The 15,495-nt window shown below is 33.4% G+C and overlaps 2 protein-coding genes across 11 annotated transcripts; both read left to right on the top strand.

The window, feature by feature from the left end:
* Positions 1–429: 429 nt before the first annotated feature.
* On the top strand, positions 430–10,738 carry swsn-1 (the record flags this gene model as incomplete). Of its 8 annotated transcripts, none has more annotated exons than NM_001269978.5 (6): positions 436–572; positions 2,169–2,794; positions 3,786–3,878; positions 5,260–5,680; positions 7,693–8,658; positions 9,902–10,738. In NM_001269978.5, 6 exons carry the CDS (start codon positions 458–460, stop codon positions 10,057–10,059), a joined length of 2,379 nt encoding a protein of 792 aa, NP_001256907.1. The 8 variants fall into 8 exon arrangements, with proteins under 8 accessions (NP_001380243.1, NP_001256907.1, NP_001256906.1 ...); NM_001269977.5 differs by having other exon boundaries at positions 9,911–10,736; NM_001392706.1 differs by having other exon boundaries at positions 430–572; positions 2,169–3,878; positions 9,911–10,679.
* A 1,434-nt stretch (positions 10,739–12,172) lies between these two features.
* sld-5 lies at positions 12,173–15,113 on the top strand (the record flags this gene model as incomplete). Of its 3 annotated transcripts, NM_001269974.4 has the most annotated exons (3): positions 12,173–12,478; positions 13,466–13,626; positions 14,418–15,113. In NM_001269974.4, 3 exons carry the CDS (start codon positions 12,192–12,194, stop codon positions 14,642–14,644), a joined length of 675 nt encoding a protein of 224 aa, NP_001256903.1. The 3 variants fall into 3 exon arrangements, with proteins under 3 accessions (NP_001256903.1, NP_001256904.1, NP_001256905.1); NM_001269975.3 differs by lacking the exon at positions 12,173–12,478 and having other exon boundaries at positions 13,566–13,626; positions 14,418–14,644; NM_001269976.3 differs by lacking the exons at positions 12,173–12,478; positions 13,466–13,626 and having other exon boundaries at positions 14,423–14,644.
* Between the last annotated feature and the right edge of the window lie 382 nt (positions 15,114–15,495).

Below are 15,495 nucleotides of genomic sequence, written 5' to 3'. Positions count from 1 at the left end.
TCCTTTCTCTGCGCTCTCTCTCGTTTCTCCACACTATTTCTCTCGTTTTCTCTGTTTTCTCTGGCGTCTCTCACTACGCGCGAGCTCCCTCACACTGCCGCCTTGTTTGAATCTACGCGGGCCTCGATATTTCGATATTGGACCAATTTCGACCAATTTTCTCGCAGTTTTTTGTTAAAAGTCTCTTTTTAAGGTTATTTAGTCATAATTTCATTGAAAATTTCGAAAGAAATTCCAAGAAAATACGAGATTTTTGCAGTTTCCACAGTTTTCTGTTAAAATTCTTGATTTTACAGACATTTTTCCTAGAAATTTTGCCGTTTTTCTGCTCACTTCAGTGAAAAAAATCGATTTTTTCGCAATTTTCTGCCCATAAATATGCTTTTTCCTCGCTGAAAACCCTGAAAATCTTTTCAATTCCCCGCTAAATTTCAGCAAAATTTCGTCGAAAAGTGGAATGAAGAAGGGAGCGTCGAAGCGGAGACGCGACGACGATGACGGTGACGTTTCGATGACCGGCGACGACGATGATAGCAGAAGTGGTGCCGCTGTGAAGGTTGAAGTGCCGAAAGGTAGCGAAATCTGTGTGGAATTTTCGGCGAAAATGCGGAAAAATAGCTCTGAAAAACGCATTTTTTAGTGATTTTCTCCGACAAAATCGAAAAAAATCGAGCAAAATCCGTGAAAATCTGGCTCCGGGCAGCCCGAATACCCTCAAAAAGTGCAATTTCAGCGTCAGAGCTCAAGTTTTTGCAATAACTGACTGGAAAACTTTGATTTTCTGGGAAATTTGCATAATTTTTCCATTTTTTCCGGAATTGAGAGTTGAAAAACGCAAAAAATTGGTTTTTTACACTCGAAAATGCTTTTTTCAACACATTTTTTACGCAAAAGTGAACTTTTTTTTTTTCAAGTTTCATTCGAAAAAGACCGAAATTTGAATTTTGGGCGCTGCTAAGCTAAATTTTAGCGAAAATTGGTCAAAATTCGAACATTTCCAGAGCGCATTTTCAAAATTTCTACTCATTTTTTGGAAAAAAAATCGGAAATTTAAATTTTAGCCAAAAATGGAATTTTTCAGCGCTTTTTCTTCAGATTTTCTTCGAAATTTCTGAAAAAATCGCATTTTTATCTGATTTTTCCAGAAAAAAACCAATTTTTCGGTCAAAATTGCATTTCAGGACCAAAAAAAACCAGATTTTTCCAAATTTCCTTCCTAAAATTTTTTTGGGCGCTGCTAAAGCTACAAACTACAAGTTTTGGGCGCTGCTAAACTACAAACTACAAGATTTGGGCGCTGCTAATTCGATTTTGGGCGCTGCTAAACTACAAACTACAAGATTTGGGCGCTGCTAATACAATTTTGGGCGCTGCTAAACTACAAACTACAAGATTTGGGCGCTGCTAATTCAATTTTGGGCGCTGCTAAACTACAAACTACAAGTTTTGGGCGCTGCTAATTCGATTTTGGGCGCTGCTAAACTACAAACTACAAGATTTGGGCGCTGCTAATACAATTTTGGGCGCTGCTAAACTACAAACTACAAGATTTGGGCGCTGCTAATTCAATTTTGGGCGCTGCTAAACTACAAACTACAAGTTTTGGGCGCTGCTAATTCAATTTTGGGCGCTGCTAATTCAATTTTGGGCGCTGCTGACCGATTTTGGGCGCTGCTAGACTACAAACTACAAGATTTGGGCGCTGCTAATTCAATTTTGGGCGCTGCTAACACTACAAACTACAGGTTTTTTGCGCTGCTAATCCAATTTTGGGCGCTGCTAAACTACAAACTACAAGATTTGGGCGCTGCTAATTCAATTTTGGGCGCTGCTAACACTATAAACTACAGGTTTTTTGCGCTGCTAATCCAATTTTGGGCGCTGCTAAACTACAAACTACAAGATTTGGGCGCTGCTAATTCAATTTTGGGCGCTGCTAACACTACAAACTACAGGTTTTTTGCGCTGCTAATCCAATTTTGGGCGCTGCTAAACTACAAACTACAAGATTTGGGCGCTGCTAATTCAATTTTGGGCGCTGCTAGACTACAAACTACAAGATTTGGGCGCTGCTAATTCAATTTTGGGCGCTGCTAAACTACAAACTACAAGTTTTGGGCGCTGCTAATCCAATTTCCCCTCAATTTCCAACCAATTCTCTTTTGCAGGAAAGGAAAAAGACGCCGAATTCAGCGCACCAAAAGGCCAAAAGCTCACTGATCTCGACGAAGAAGGTGTCCAATCAACAAAAGAAGCTCCACAACTCGCCGAAGGAAACGTCATTGAGCAGACCCACTACATTGTAGTCCCCTCATACGCCGGCTGGTTCGACTATAACGCAATTCATCAAATCGAGAAACGCGCAATGCCTGAATTTTTCAACGGAAAGAATAAGAGCAAGACACCGGACGTCTACGTTGCCTACCGTAATTTTATGGTCGACACGTACCGTCTGAATCCATTTGAATACGTGTCTGCGACGGCTTGTCGCCGGAATTTGGCCGGTGATGTGTGCTCAATTGTGCGGCTTCACTCGTTTCTCGAGCAATGGGGCCTGCTGAATTATCAAGTTGATTCGGATGCTCGGCCGGCTCCTGTTGCTCCGCCACCAACAAGCCATTTTATGGTTTTAGCTGATACACCGACTGGCATTCAGCCAATGAATCCACCTGGAAAGGAGTCTGCTGGAGCATCTGGGGAGCCACCAAAAGAGGAGATTAAGACTGAGATTGAGTCCATTTCGACGCCCGGCCTGAAAATTGATCAGTATCAGAAGCAGGCCATCGCGATGAGAGTGCGTACCTGGCGTCTGCCTTGGTTTTTCAGTGCAAATTTGAGAAAAATTGGAATTTTCAGTGCAAATTTGAGAAAAATTGGAATTTTCAGTGCAAATTTGAGGAAAATTGGAATTTTAGTGCAAATTTGAGAAAAATTGAAATTTTCAGTGCAAATTTGAGAAAAATTGGAATTTTCAGTGCAAATTTGAGGAAATTTTGAATTTTTAGTGCAAATTTGAGGAAAATTGTAATTTTTAGTGCAAATTTGAGAAAAATTGGAATTTTTAGTGCAAATTTGAGAAAAATTGGAATTTTTAGTGCAAATTTGAGAAAAATTGGAATTTTTAGTGCAAATTTGAGGATAATTGGAATTTTCAGTGCAAATTTGAGCATTTTCCGGCTATTTTTGAGCGAAAATCGGCAATTTCACACAATTTTTCATCGGAAAAATCGATTTTCACTGAAAAGTTTTAATTTTTCGACCAATTATTATGGAAAACCCGAAAAAATCCCTCAATTTTTGAATTTTTCATCAGAAAAATCGATTTTCGCGAGAAATTTTCTGATTTTTCGGCCAATTGTCATGAAAAACCGAAAAAATCCCGCAGTTTTTGAATTTTTCAACAGAAAAATCGATTTTCACTGAAATTTTTCGAATTTTCAGTGAAAAATCCCAACATATTGATATTTTGTCCACAAAAACATTAATTTTTCATCAGAAAAAACATTTTCGCGAGAAATTTTGAATTTTTAATCCAAATTTGAATGCATATTCCGGCTATTTCTAATAGAAAATCGACAATTTTTCATTAAAAAATCGATTTTCAATGAAAATCCCAACAAAATGCTGCTTTTTCCACAAAAAACAACAATTTTAATCAATTTGTCATTAAAAAAAAAAAATCGATTTTCGCTGAAAATCTTCAATTTTCAGTTCAGATTCCAAAAAAATCAGATTTTCGGCTCTTTTTCTTCATTTTTTTCCGTAATTTTTGTTGATTTTTTCAGACAAAAGGAGCCCCACCAGGCCGTGATTGGACCGAACAGGAGACGTGTTTGCTGTTGGAAGCATTGGAAATGTTTAAGGATGACTGGAATAAGGTAGAATATCCCCCGGAATAATATGGCTATTCAGTAAATTTGGAGCTTCTGAGCAAAAGCTTCCACGTGGAAAAATGCTTCGGTTTTTGGAGCCAAAACTGAATTTCAAAGTGTCAAGATTGTATAAAATGGAGCAAATTGTCACTTGGAACTCTGCTGATTTCACTGAAAAATCGTCAAATTTAACACTTTTTTTTAAATCAAAAATGCATTGCAACTTTTTCCTCACGAGGGACGAGGAAAAGTGGTTTCTAGGCCATGGCCGAGGGGCCGACAAGTTTCAGCGGCCATTTATCTTGCTTTGTTTTCCGCCTGTTTTCTTTCGTTTTTCACTGACTTTTTTCGTTTTTTCTTATTAAAACTGATAAATAAATATTTTTTGCAGATTTTAAAACAATTTCCAAGTAAAAAAATTATGTATTCAGTGGGCAAGCAGCGGTGAAAGTGGGCAATGCAATATGATGGATTACGGGAATACAAAACCCAAACTTTTTCTGAAACATGATACATATGCTGCTTAAATGCTGAAGCTACCTGATTTTCATAACGAGACCGCTGAAAAAGTTTTGAGATTTTCAAAATTCAACTTTTTTGGTGAAAAAGTCGAGATTTTCGCACAAAAAGTTGAATTGTGGAAACCTCAAAACTTTTTCAGCGGTCTCGTTATGAAAATCAGGTAATTTCAGCATTTAAGCAGCATGTGTATCATGTTTCAGAAAAAGTTCAGGTTTTGTATTCCCGTAATCCATCATATTACAATGCTCACTTTCACCGCTGCTTGCCGACTGAATACATAATTTTTTTACTTGGAAATTGTTTTAGCATCTGCAAAAAATATTTATTTATCAGTTTTATTAAGAAAAAACGAAAAAATCGATGAAAAACGAAAGAAAACAGGCGGAAAACAAAGCAAGATAAATGGCCGCTGAAACTTGTCGGCTCCTCGGCCATGGCCTAGAAACCACTTTTCCTCGTCCCTCGTGAGGAAAAAGTTGCAGTGTCGAAATCCGATCGTTGCCTTTTCCCTTTTTTCAGCTCAAAAATTCTGTAAAATTTATATTTTTCCAGCTTTTTGTTCAATTTTCATCGAAAATCGTCAAATTTACCATTTTTCAATCAATTTTTACTGAAAAATCCAAAAAAATTGCTCATTTTAAAACAATTTTCAGCCACAAAAAATTCGATTTTTCAACTCAAAAAACCCCGAAAAATCCATATTTTTCCAGCTTTTTGTTCAATTTTCATAAAAATATTTTTAAAAAATTAAAAAAAATCAAAGCTGTTTTTTTCTGTAAAAATTGCTCATTTTAAAACAACAATTTTCAGCCAAAAAATCCGATTTTTCAACTCAAAAAACCCCGAAAAATCCATATTTTTTCAGGTTTGCGACCACGTCGGCACTCGAACTCAACACGAATGTGTTCTAAAATTCCTTCAACTCCCAATTCAAGACCCATATCTAACTGAAAATCTGTCGTCGGATAAAGCTGAAGCAGCTCCCGGCGGAGCAGCCAAAGAAGTACTCGGACCACTTGCATTCCAGCCTGTTCCATTTTCTCAATCTGGAAATCCAGTAATGTCAACTGTGGCTTTTCTGGCATCAGTTGTGGATCCACAAGTGGCCGCTGCAGCTACAAAAGCTGCAATGGAAGAATTTGGAAAATTGAAAGAAGAAATTCCGCCGCTTGTAGCTGAAGCTCATGAGAAAAATGTTGCGGCAATGGCCGAAAAGACTGGGCAAGTTGATGGAGCTGTTGGGCTTACGAAAAGTGGCCTAAAGCCTGCTGAAGAGGCCGCCGGAGGTAAAAATTCGGGCCCGAAAAAAAAAAAGAAAAATTCAGTAAAAAACCTAGAAATTTGAAAAGTAAAAAAATCGCGCTGAAAACTAATAAAAATGAGCCCGAAATTTGAAAAAATTGGAAAAAATAACAAAAATTTCTGGAAGAAAGCCTGAAAATCGACAAAAAACGGATTTTTCTGATTTAAATTTGAAAATTGGTCATTTTTAGCTCAAAAATCGCTGAAAACTGGCAAAAATGAACCGGAAATTTGAAAATTTTGAAAAAACACTGAAAATCTACAAAAAACGACGGATTTTTCTGATTTAAATTCGGACATTTTTCGTCAATTAATGCTGAAAAAATGATCACCTTTAGACCATTTTTTCGAGAAAAAAAAGAAGTTTTTTTTTATTGAAAAATACTGAAAATGGCAAATTTTGATCATTTTTCATCGAAAATCGCTGAAAATTGGTGAAAATGAGCCCAAAATTTCAGAAAATTTGCACAATTTGATGGAAAAAACTTGAAATTCGACTGAAAAAAAGATTTTTTTGAATTTCGATTTTTTTTTTCGAAAAATTCAAAAAAATCGGTCATTTTTAACATAAAAATTGCTAAAAACTGGTAAAAAAAGAGCCTAAATTGCAAATTTTGATCATTTTTCATCGAAAATTGATTAAATTTTTCATTTTTAAGTCGAAAAGTGGCCTAAAGCCTGAAGAGGCCCGGAATTTGAAAAGCTTGGAACACAATTTGATAAAAAACGGAATTTTCTCACACCAAAAAATATCATTTTAAACCAATTTTCGCTTGAAAAACTCTCGAAAATTCGGTCTTTTTTATACTAAAACTTGCTGAAAACGGTAATTTTTTGTAATATATATATAAAATTGAAAATCGAAGGGCTTTCTGGTCATTTTGAACCATTTTTCGTTAAAAATTGATTGAATTTATTATTTTTGAATGATTTTTAAGTCGAAATGTGTGTGTCCAAAGTCCGAAATTTGAATATTTCAGAAAAATTCACCAAATTTGATGCAACAGACACCCTGAAAATCGACAAAAAAAACAGATTTTTCGTGAAAAATATGTAGAAAATTGAAAACAAAAAGGTTTTCTGGTCATTTTGAACCAATTTTCATCAAAAATTCATAGGGTTTTAAGTTTTATCCTAAAAATCGCTAAAAACAGTAATTTTTCGTAAAAAAAACACTGAAAATTATACTTTTAATCCATTTCTTCGAGAAAAATTCGAAAAAAATTTGCTTTTTATGTGAAAAAATCAAATTTCCACGTGGCGGCGGGCGGTCTTCGATTTAAAAAAATTCAAGTTTTGCGAAAAAATTTGTGAATTTCGTCACAAATTCCATTTTTCAAGCCAATTTCACTGTTTTTTTTTCATCAATTTCATAGAAAAATAGGAGAAATTAGGTGAATTTATGCGAAATTTCCGGGTTTTCACACAATTTCCGTACTTTTGATAGCTTCGCAGTGTTGTTGAAGAAGCCGGTGGTGTTAAATTTCAAGAAATTTTAGTTAAAAATTGATTTAAAATTATAAAAAAGTCACTTTTTTTCACAAATTTTCTTATGAAAAAAATGGTAAAAAGTTACCAGAAACTCCAAAAAATTTGGAAAAAAATGAAGTTTTTCAGCCGAAAATCCATTTTTTCGATAATTTTTATTCAAAATCTATAAAAATGGAGATTTTTCGAGTTTTCAGTTCAAAAATTGAATTTTTTTTTTGATGAATTTATAGCTTAAAAATGTATATTTCTTTTCCGAATTTACATTTTCCACTGATGAAAAACCTCAAAAATGGTATAAAAATTTTGAAAAAAAAATTAAAAACATCATTTTGAGCCAATTTTCACCAAAAAATCGGTCATTTATAGCGTTAAAATCGCTGAAAACTGTTAAAAATAACTTTTTTTCACAAATTTTTCATGAAAAATGGTAAAAAACCACCAGAAACTCCAAAAAATTTGGAAAAAATCTGATTTAGAGCGCCAAAAAAACGGTTTTTTTCTGCAGATTCCGATGAAAAAATGGATACCAATACCAACGACGACGTTCCATCAACGACCGAAGCGAAATCAGCCATCGATAAAGGAGTTCAGGCTGCGGCTGCCTCATGCCTAGCCGCCGCCGCCGTAAAAGCCAAGCATCTGGCTCAGATTGAGGAACGCCGTATCAAAAGCCTCGTCGCACAGCTTGTCGAGACTCAAATGAAGAAGCTTGAGATGAAGCTTCGTCATTTTGACGAGCTCGAGCAGATTATGGATAAGGAGCGGGAATCGTTGGAATATCAACGGCATCAGTTGATTCTTGAACGTCAGGCTTTTCATATGGATCAGCTTAAATATCTCGAGAATCGGGCTAAACATGAAGCTCATTCTCGGATGACAAGCTCTGGAGCTCTTCCGGCTGGGCTTCCACCTGGATTTGAGGTTACCGGCCCGCCACAGCCTACTCCTCAGGTGCAGATTAGTGCTCAGGAGGCTGCGATTCCAGAGAAGATGGATACTTCGGAAGCAGCGACTGCTGCTCGGCCACCGTCCACACCACAGGCTCCGCAAGCTCCCCCCGTTCAGGCCGCTCCGGCGCCGGTTCAGGCTCCTCAGGCTCCACAGGCTCCACCACAAGCCTACCAAGGCTATGGAGGGCCTGGAGGGCCCCCTCAACAAGCCTACCGCTACCCACCACAACAAGGCCAACAATACTCACCATACCCACCACCCCAACAACAACAACAACATCAGGCTCAGCAGGCCCAGTCTCAGGCTCACTATGGCCCACCGGGTGGAGGACAAGGCCCACCACCACCACCACAAGGCCAGCAATACTATGGAGGGCCGCCGCCACCGGGCCAGCCGTACGGGCCGCCAGGAGGCTATCCGCCACAGCAGCAGAGGCCACCATATCAGGCTCAACCGTATCCGGGCCCGCCGCCGCCTCAGCAGCAGAGGGGATATGGTTATCCACCACCACCGCAGCCAGGTAGATAGATATTTTAGGCCTGAAAATGCAATTTAGTCCCGGAAAATTCGGCTTTTTCTGCAAAAATCGCAAAAAAATACGATTTTTTTTCAGAAAATCCGAAAAAATTTGAATTTTTTAGTCCTGAAATGCAATTTTGTCCGGAAAAATTCCTGGGAGCATGGATTTTTTTTCTGGGAAAAATCGAAAATTGAGCTTTTTAGTGACGTTTTGGCGAAAATGTTTGCCAATTTCGATGAAAAATGGACGAAAATTGAGAGATTTTCACTAAGAATAGCGCCAAAAAATGGAAAAATTGCAATTTTTCCAGGCATTTTGTAGAAAATCCGAAACCAAAAAACACTGAAAATTTAAATTTTCAATTCAAATTTCCAGTGCAGTCAGTTCCCGAAAAATGGCTAGAAAATTGTCGAAAATTTGAAATTTTATTGAATTTTGGAATTTTTAAGCATTTTTTTTTTCATTGAAATGTTGATTTTTGACCAATTTTCGATAAAATTTGGTTTAGCAGCGCCCAAAAACTTGTAGTTTGTAGTCTAAGCAGCGCCCAAAAACGAAAAATACGAGATTTTTCAGATAAATTATTTGAAAAACTAGAGAAATGCGAATTTTCGCTGAAAAATGGCTAAAAATCGTAAAAACTTAAATAAATTCAGCTAAAAATGATATCAAAAATCAAGCACGATTCGAAATTTTGCAGAAAAATACGCTAAAAATTCGAAAAAACTATTAATTTTGCGAGAAAAATCATCAAATTTCTAGGAAAATGCTATATTCTGCTGAAAAATTGGCAAAAATCGCGAAAATTTGCACGAAAAATCGATTTTTTTTGAAAAGCAGCGCCCATTTTGACGTTTGGCACTTTTTTTCCAAAAAAAAAACGAAAAATTAGAAAATTGGACTAAAAATGCATTAGCAGCGCCAAAAAACTTGTAGTTTGTAGTTTTAGCAGCGCCCAAAATTGAATTAGCAGCGCCCAAAACTTGTAGTTTGTAGTCTAAGCAGCGCCCAAAACTTGTAGTTTGTAGTCTAAGCAGCGCCCAAAATTGAATTAGCAGCGCCCAAAACTTGTAGTTTGTAGTCTAAGCAGCGCCCAAAAACTTGTAGTTTGTAGTTTTAGCAGCGCCCAAAAACTTGTAGTTTGTAGTCTAAGCAGCGCCCAAAAACTTGTAGTTTGTAGTCTAGCAGCGCCCAAAATTGAATTAGCAAACACTAATAAAAGCATAAATTAATCCAAAAAAAGTATTTTCAGGACACCCATACCAGCAGCCATATGGTCAAATGCCACCACCACCACACGGACAATATCAACCACAGCAGCAGCAGGGAGGTCCAATGGGACCACCCGGGGGACATCATGAAGGTGGAGACGGTGGAGATTCACAACAGAAACAGGAATAATTTATGGAAATTTTGAATTTTTTCTGATTTTTTTCTGATTTTTTTTGCGCATTTTTTTGTTAAAATTCTCGGATTTTTTTTTTTGGAAATTTTTTGTGAAAAATCGCTGAATTTTTCTGATTTTTTTGCGAATTTTTTGGTATATTTTGGACATTTTTCAGATTTTTTTTCTCAAAATTTTTAGAAAATTCGCTGATTTTTTCCCAAAATTTATCCGAATTTTCTAAAATTTTCTGGATTTTTTCAAAAATTCCCTATTTTTTCAGATTTTTTGCGAATTTTTGAGCATTTTTTGGAAATTTTGTCCTCAAAATTTTCCATTTTTTCTCGAATTTTTTTTACAAAATTTTTCACTGAATTTTCCCAATTTTAATCCTATTTCCTCCGATCGCATTTTTTAAAATGTTTTACCACCCCCTTATATACATATTTACCCCCATTCTGTTTCCCCCGTAAAAAAACCACCAAAATGATCTTTTTTTCTCTCTCTGAAATATATATATATGTAACACCCCTCCGAACTCCACGCTGCTGGTATCTCCTTTTTTTCATGGTTTTTTTTAACGATTTTAATTTTAATTTATTCGTATCTTGTGCTATTTAACACCCCACCAACACATATTACTCTCTCTCTTTCTTTTTTTCTATTTATATGATGAAAACGCACACTTTTTCGACGAATTTTTGCATTTTTTTTTGTTGAAATTTTGCGGTTTTTTCCAATGATTTTTATATATTTTTTTTAAATCGGGATTTGAGGATTTTCAGATTTTTTTTTTGCTGTAAAAAACTAAAAGAAATTATATTTTTGGATATAAAATTTTAAAATTTGAAATTTAAAAGTGAAAAAAAAATTTCAAAAAAGTTTATTTTTGGTCCGAAAAAAATATATAAAAATATGAATTTTCCAGCAAAAATTATTTTTTCGAAATTTATTCAATTTTGATAGAAAAACTGAGAAAAAATTCCAAAAAATTGATTTTTCTGAAAATTTGGAAAAAATCGTTTTTTTTTTTTGCAAAAAAAAATGGAAAAATCAAATTTTTCGAATAAGTTTGAAATTTCCACTAAAAATATTTTTTTTACGAAAAAAAAACTTATTTGGTTCATAAAAACTTGAAATATATATATATATATAAATGTGAATTTTCCTGAAAAAAATTAATTTTCCACCTAAAAATTATATATTTTTTCAAATATAAAACTAAAAAACTCTATTTTCCAATTAAATTCAATTTTAATCGAAAAACTGGAAAAAAATTTCAAAAAATTGGTTTTTTTCTTTAGAAAAATCAATATTTATCTGAAAAATTGGAAAAAATCATTTTTTGCAAAAAAAAAATCAAATTTTTTGAATAAATATAAAATTTCCACTAAAAAATATTTTTTCCATAAAATACAAAAATTTAAAAAAATTTAATTTTCCAAATTTAAAACTCCGAAAAAATTTCCTTTTTTACAGGAAAAAACCCCGATTTTTATGATAAAACGTTTTTCACCCAAAAATCAATATTAGTCTGAAAAATTGAAAAAAAAAATTCAATTTTTACTGAAAAAAATTAACATTTCTCACTTTCCTTTAAAAATAATTAATTTTCCACAAAAAAAACCAAATTTTTTCAATTTTAGCACTAAAAATATTATTTTTCCAAAAAAAATTTAAAGTTCAAAAAATATATTTCCAGAGTTTCCATTTCCCAAAAAATACTAAATTTTGATAGAAAAACTGAGAAAAAAATTCCAAAAAAATTTGAAAAAATATTTTTTTTTGCCAAAAAACAAGGAGAAATCAAATTTTTCGAATAAATTAAAAATTTCCATTAAAAAACTATTTTTCCCATAAAAACTAAATAAAAATATATATAAATGTGAATTTTCCTGAAAAAAATCAAAATTTTTCAATTTTAGCACAAAAAAAAATTATTTTTCCAAAAAAATAATAAAAAAATTTTTTCAAAAATTAATTTTCACCTAAAAATGATGAATTTCTTCAAAAAAAAACATTTTTCCCAAAAAAATTTTTTTTTTCAATTTTGGCACTAAAAATATTATTTTTCCCAAAAAAAATTTTTTCAACTAAAAAAAAATTTAAATTAAAAAAATATATTTCCCCAGAATTTCCAAAAAAAAAAATGGCCGTCACCGACTCTGCAACAACCTTTTTGGATTTTGACGACGACGAATACGATGAGATGACTACACCGGAAGAAGTGCTCCGAAAAATGACAGCCACGTGGCAAAATGAGCTGTGTGCTCCGTGCCTTCTCCCAACTCAAATGGAACTTGTCGAAATCCTACTTGATCAGATTCAGGGAATGGAGGAAAATATTGGAAAACAAACGGATAAAATGCAGCTGAGAATCTCAGTTCATCGAGTCGAGCTTCAACGCATTGGGTTTATTACGTCGGATTATGTTAGGTGTGCGGCGGGAAAATGAGCCCCGAAAATGGAGAAAAGTAGCGAAAAACCACGAAAAATACGAAATTTCACGAAAAATAGTGAAAAAACGGAGAAAAATGGGAATTTTCGCTGAAAATTAGTTTAAAAACCGTCCAAAATGGAGAAAATCATGAAATACTGGAAATTTTCACTGAAAATTAATTAAAAAACGGAGAAAAATGGGAATTTTCACGGAAAATTAGTTAAAAAAACGGAGAAAAACGCGAATTCTCACGGAAAAATGGTCGAAAACCACGAAAAATGCAAAAATTCACTGAAAATTGATTAAAAATCGGCGAAAAATGCGATTTTTTGCAGAAAATTGATAAAAAATCACGAAAAATGCATTTTTTCGCTGAAAATTGATTAAAAATCGTCTAAATGGAGAAAATCATGAAATATTGCAAATTTTCACTGAAAATTAGTTAAAAATCGAGAAAACTTCACATTTAGAGTGACAATTAGCCGAAAATTCACGAAAAATGCGAATTTTCACGAAAAAATAGTGAAAAATCGGCGAAAAATGCGAATTTTAACTGAAAATTAATCAAAAATCGGCGAAAAATGCGAAATTTTGCTGAGAAAGTATCAAAAAATCGGAAAAACTTGGAAATTCAGCCGAAAATTAATCAAAAATCGAAAAAAAGCTATATTCTGCAGAAAAATTTGCAAAAATTGTCTAAAAATTTGTACAAAAATCGATTTTTTATGGAAAAAAAAATTGAAAAGCAGCGCAAATTTCGACGTTTTGGCGCTTTTTTGCCGAAAAAAAGGGCGAAAAATGAAAAAAATGGACCAAAAATTCATTAGCAGCGCCCAAAACTTGTAGTTTGTAGTGCCTGAAATTCAAAAACACGCTAAAATCCTCAATTTTCATCGAATTTTGCCCATTTTTTCACGAAAATTTCCAAAAAATTCCCAAATTTTCGTAGATTCTCACTAATTTTCTCGAACAATTTTCTGCAGATGCCGCCTCCAAAAAATCGAATCAAATCCACACGACGCAATCGATCAACACAAAAAACGAAAAGAAGAGGGAAAAAGTGATCTACTATCGGAATCTGAGATGAAATTCGCCGAAGAATATGCTCTAGCGGAGTCGAACCTTTTTCAGAAAACTGTCCTGGGTACGGCGGATGGATTTTTGGTTGAAAATTGCGATTTTTTATTGAAAAAATCGTAAAAATTGGCCAATTTTTCACTAGAAGCCTAATTTTTTTCTAATTTGAAAATTTTTTTGAAAATTCATGTATTTTTTTGTTACAATTTTGAAAAAAAAAATGTCAAAAAATTTTTTTTTTGATTTTTTGAATTTTGAAAGTTTTCCTTTCGAAACTTCAAATTTTTCTCTCAAAATTTGAATTTTTTTTGAATTTTTATTTATTTTGACCTAAAAAAAATTTTTTTTTTTGAATTTTCAAAAAAAAACAATTTTTTTGGTAAAATTGACCATAAAAATTCACAAATTTTAAGAAATTTTCAAATTTTAAAATTAATTTCAAAAAAATCGATTTTTTTTGGAATTTTCAAAAAAAAAATTTCCTTGGAAAAATTAAAATTTTGCAATTTGTTTTTTTTGTGGAAAATCAATAAAAATCTTATTTTTTGCATTTCAAAAGTTTCATTTTTAAGTTAAAAAAAAATTAAATTTAAAATTTTCGCTAAAATTTTAGAAAATTACCTCAAAAATTCAGAAAAATTTGCGTAAAAGCTCAGAAAATCTGGAAAATTTCGATTTTTTTTGCAGTTTTTTTTTCTCTCAAAAACTGCAAAATTTCGCTTAATGCCACGTGGCAATTTTTACAATTTTTTTTTCAAAATTTCAAAAAAAAAAAATTTCAAAATTCCCAAAAAAAAACTTTTTTTTTCAAAATTTCAAAAAAAAAAAAATTTCCCAAAAACTCTCAATTTTCTTCAGAATTCATGCCAGCAGCGCTTAAAAAGATGCCAGTTCCACGTGGCGATCATGATGACGTCATGGTTTACGCAAAAGTGACGTCAGATGACGTGGGCAACGTTGCGATTCCGGATTGGCAGGATTTGAATGGAGAAGTGATTTTGGAAATGGAACCGGAATCGTGTCATTTGATTCCGTTCGAATCGGTACATCAATTGGTTGAAGATGGAAATATTCAACTGATGTGAAGAAGAATTTTTTGATAATTTTTTCGGATTTTTTTGGAATTTTCATCATTTTTACCCCTAAAATCGTAAATTTAATCCATTTTTTTGTAATTTTCCCGAATTTTTCATCATTTTTTACCCCTGAAACCCCCTTTTTTTTTTTTTACATATGTCTACTTTAATTTGTCACTTTTTGCCAATTTTCTGTCAAAAAATGAGCATTTTCACTGAAATTTTGCGGTGATTTTTCGCCTGTTTTCTCCTCTTTGAATCTCAATTTTTCACTTTAAAATTATCAAATTTTGCTCAAAAACCTCATTATTCCATTTTTATGTTCCCCCAAAAAACTGGATTTTCACTTCAAAAATCGGGTTTTTTTCTCTTAAATTTTCATTTATTTTAGCTTTTTTAAACATAAAAACGAAGCTTACTCCATGTTTTTTCCTGAAAATAGACAAAAAAATTTGGTTTGATATAAATTTTCGATTTTTGAGCCAAAAAGTGAATAATTTAAAGTTTTTCTGCTCATAACATTGTTCAGCATGACCATAGCGCAAAACTGGTGAAATTTTTGGAACTTTCGTAAAATTTCAGGCTTAAAACACCTAAATTACGCGAATTTTGGAGCAGTTTGAAAACTTGGTCAAGTGGCTCAGGCGGGAAGAGAGAAGGCTATGGTTCGGAGGGTAACAGGTTCGAACCCCCGCTAGGGTCAATATTTTTTATATGTTTGAATTAGTATAGCCTAGTTGGTTTTGAGCAATTGCGAAGGGGAGGAAGGGTTTAAGGGAATTTTTTGAAAAAAATCGATAAAATGTGTTTTCTTTTGGTTTTTTGCCAATTTCTTGAAGTTTTCAGCGATTTTAGCATAA

Source organism: Caenorhabditis elegans, chromosome V (assembly GCF_000002985.6).
Source record: "Caenorhabditis elegans chromosome V".
Classification (NCBI taxonomy): Eukaryota; Metazoa; Nematoda; class Chromadorea; order Rhabditida; family Rhabditidae; genus Caenorhabditis; species Caenorhabditis elegans.
Note: the sequence above shows the minus strand (reverse complement) of the source record. Positions and strands in the feature narration are given on the sequence as shown.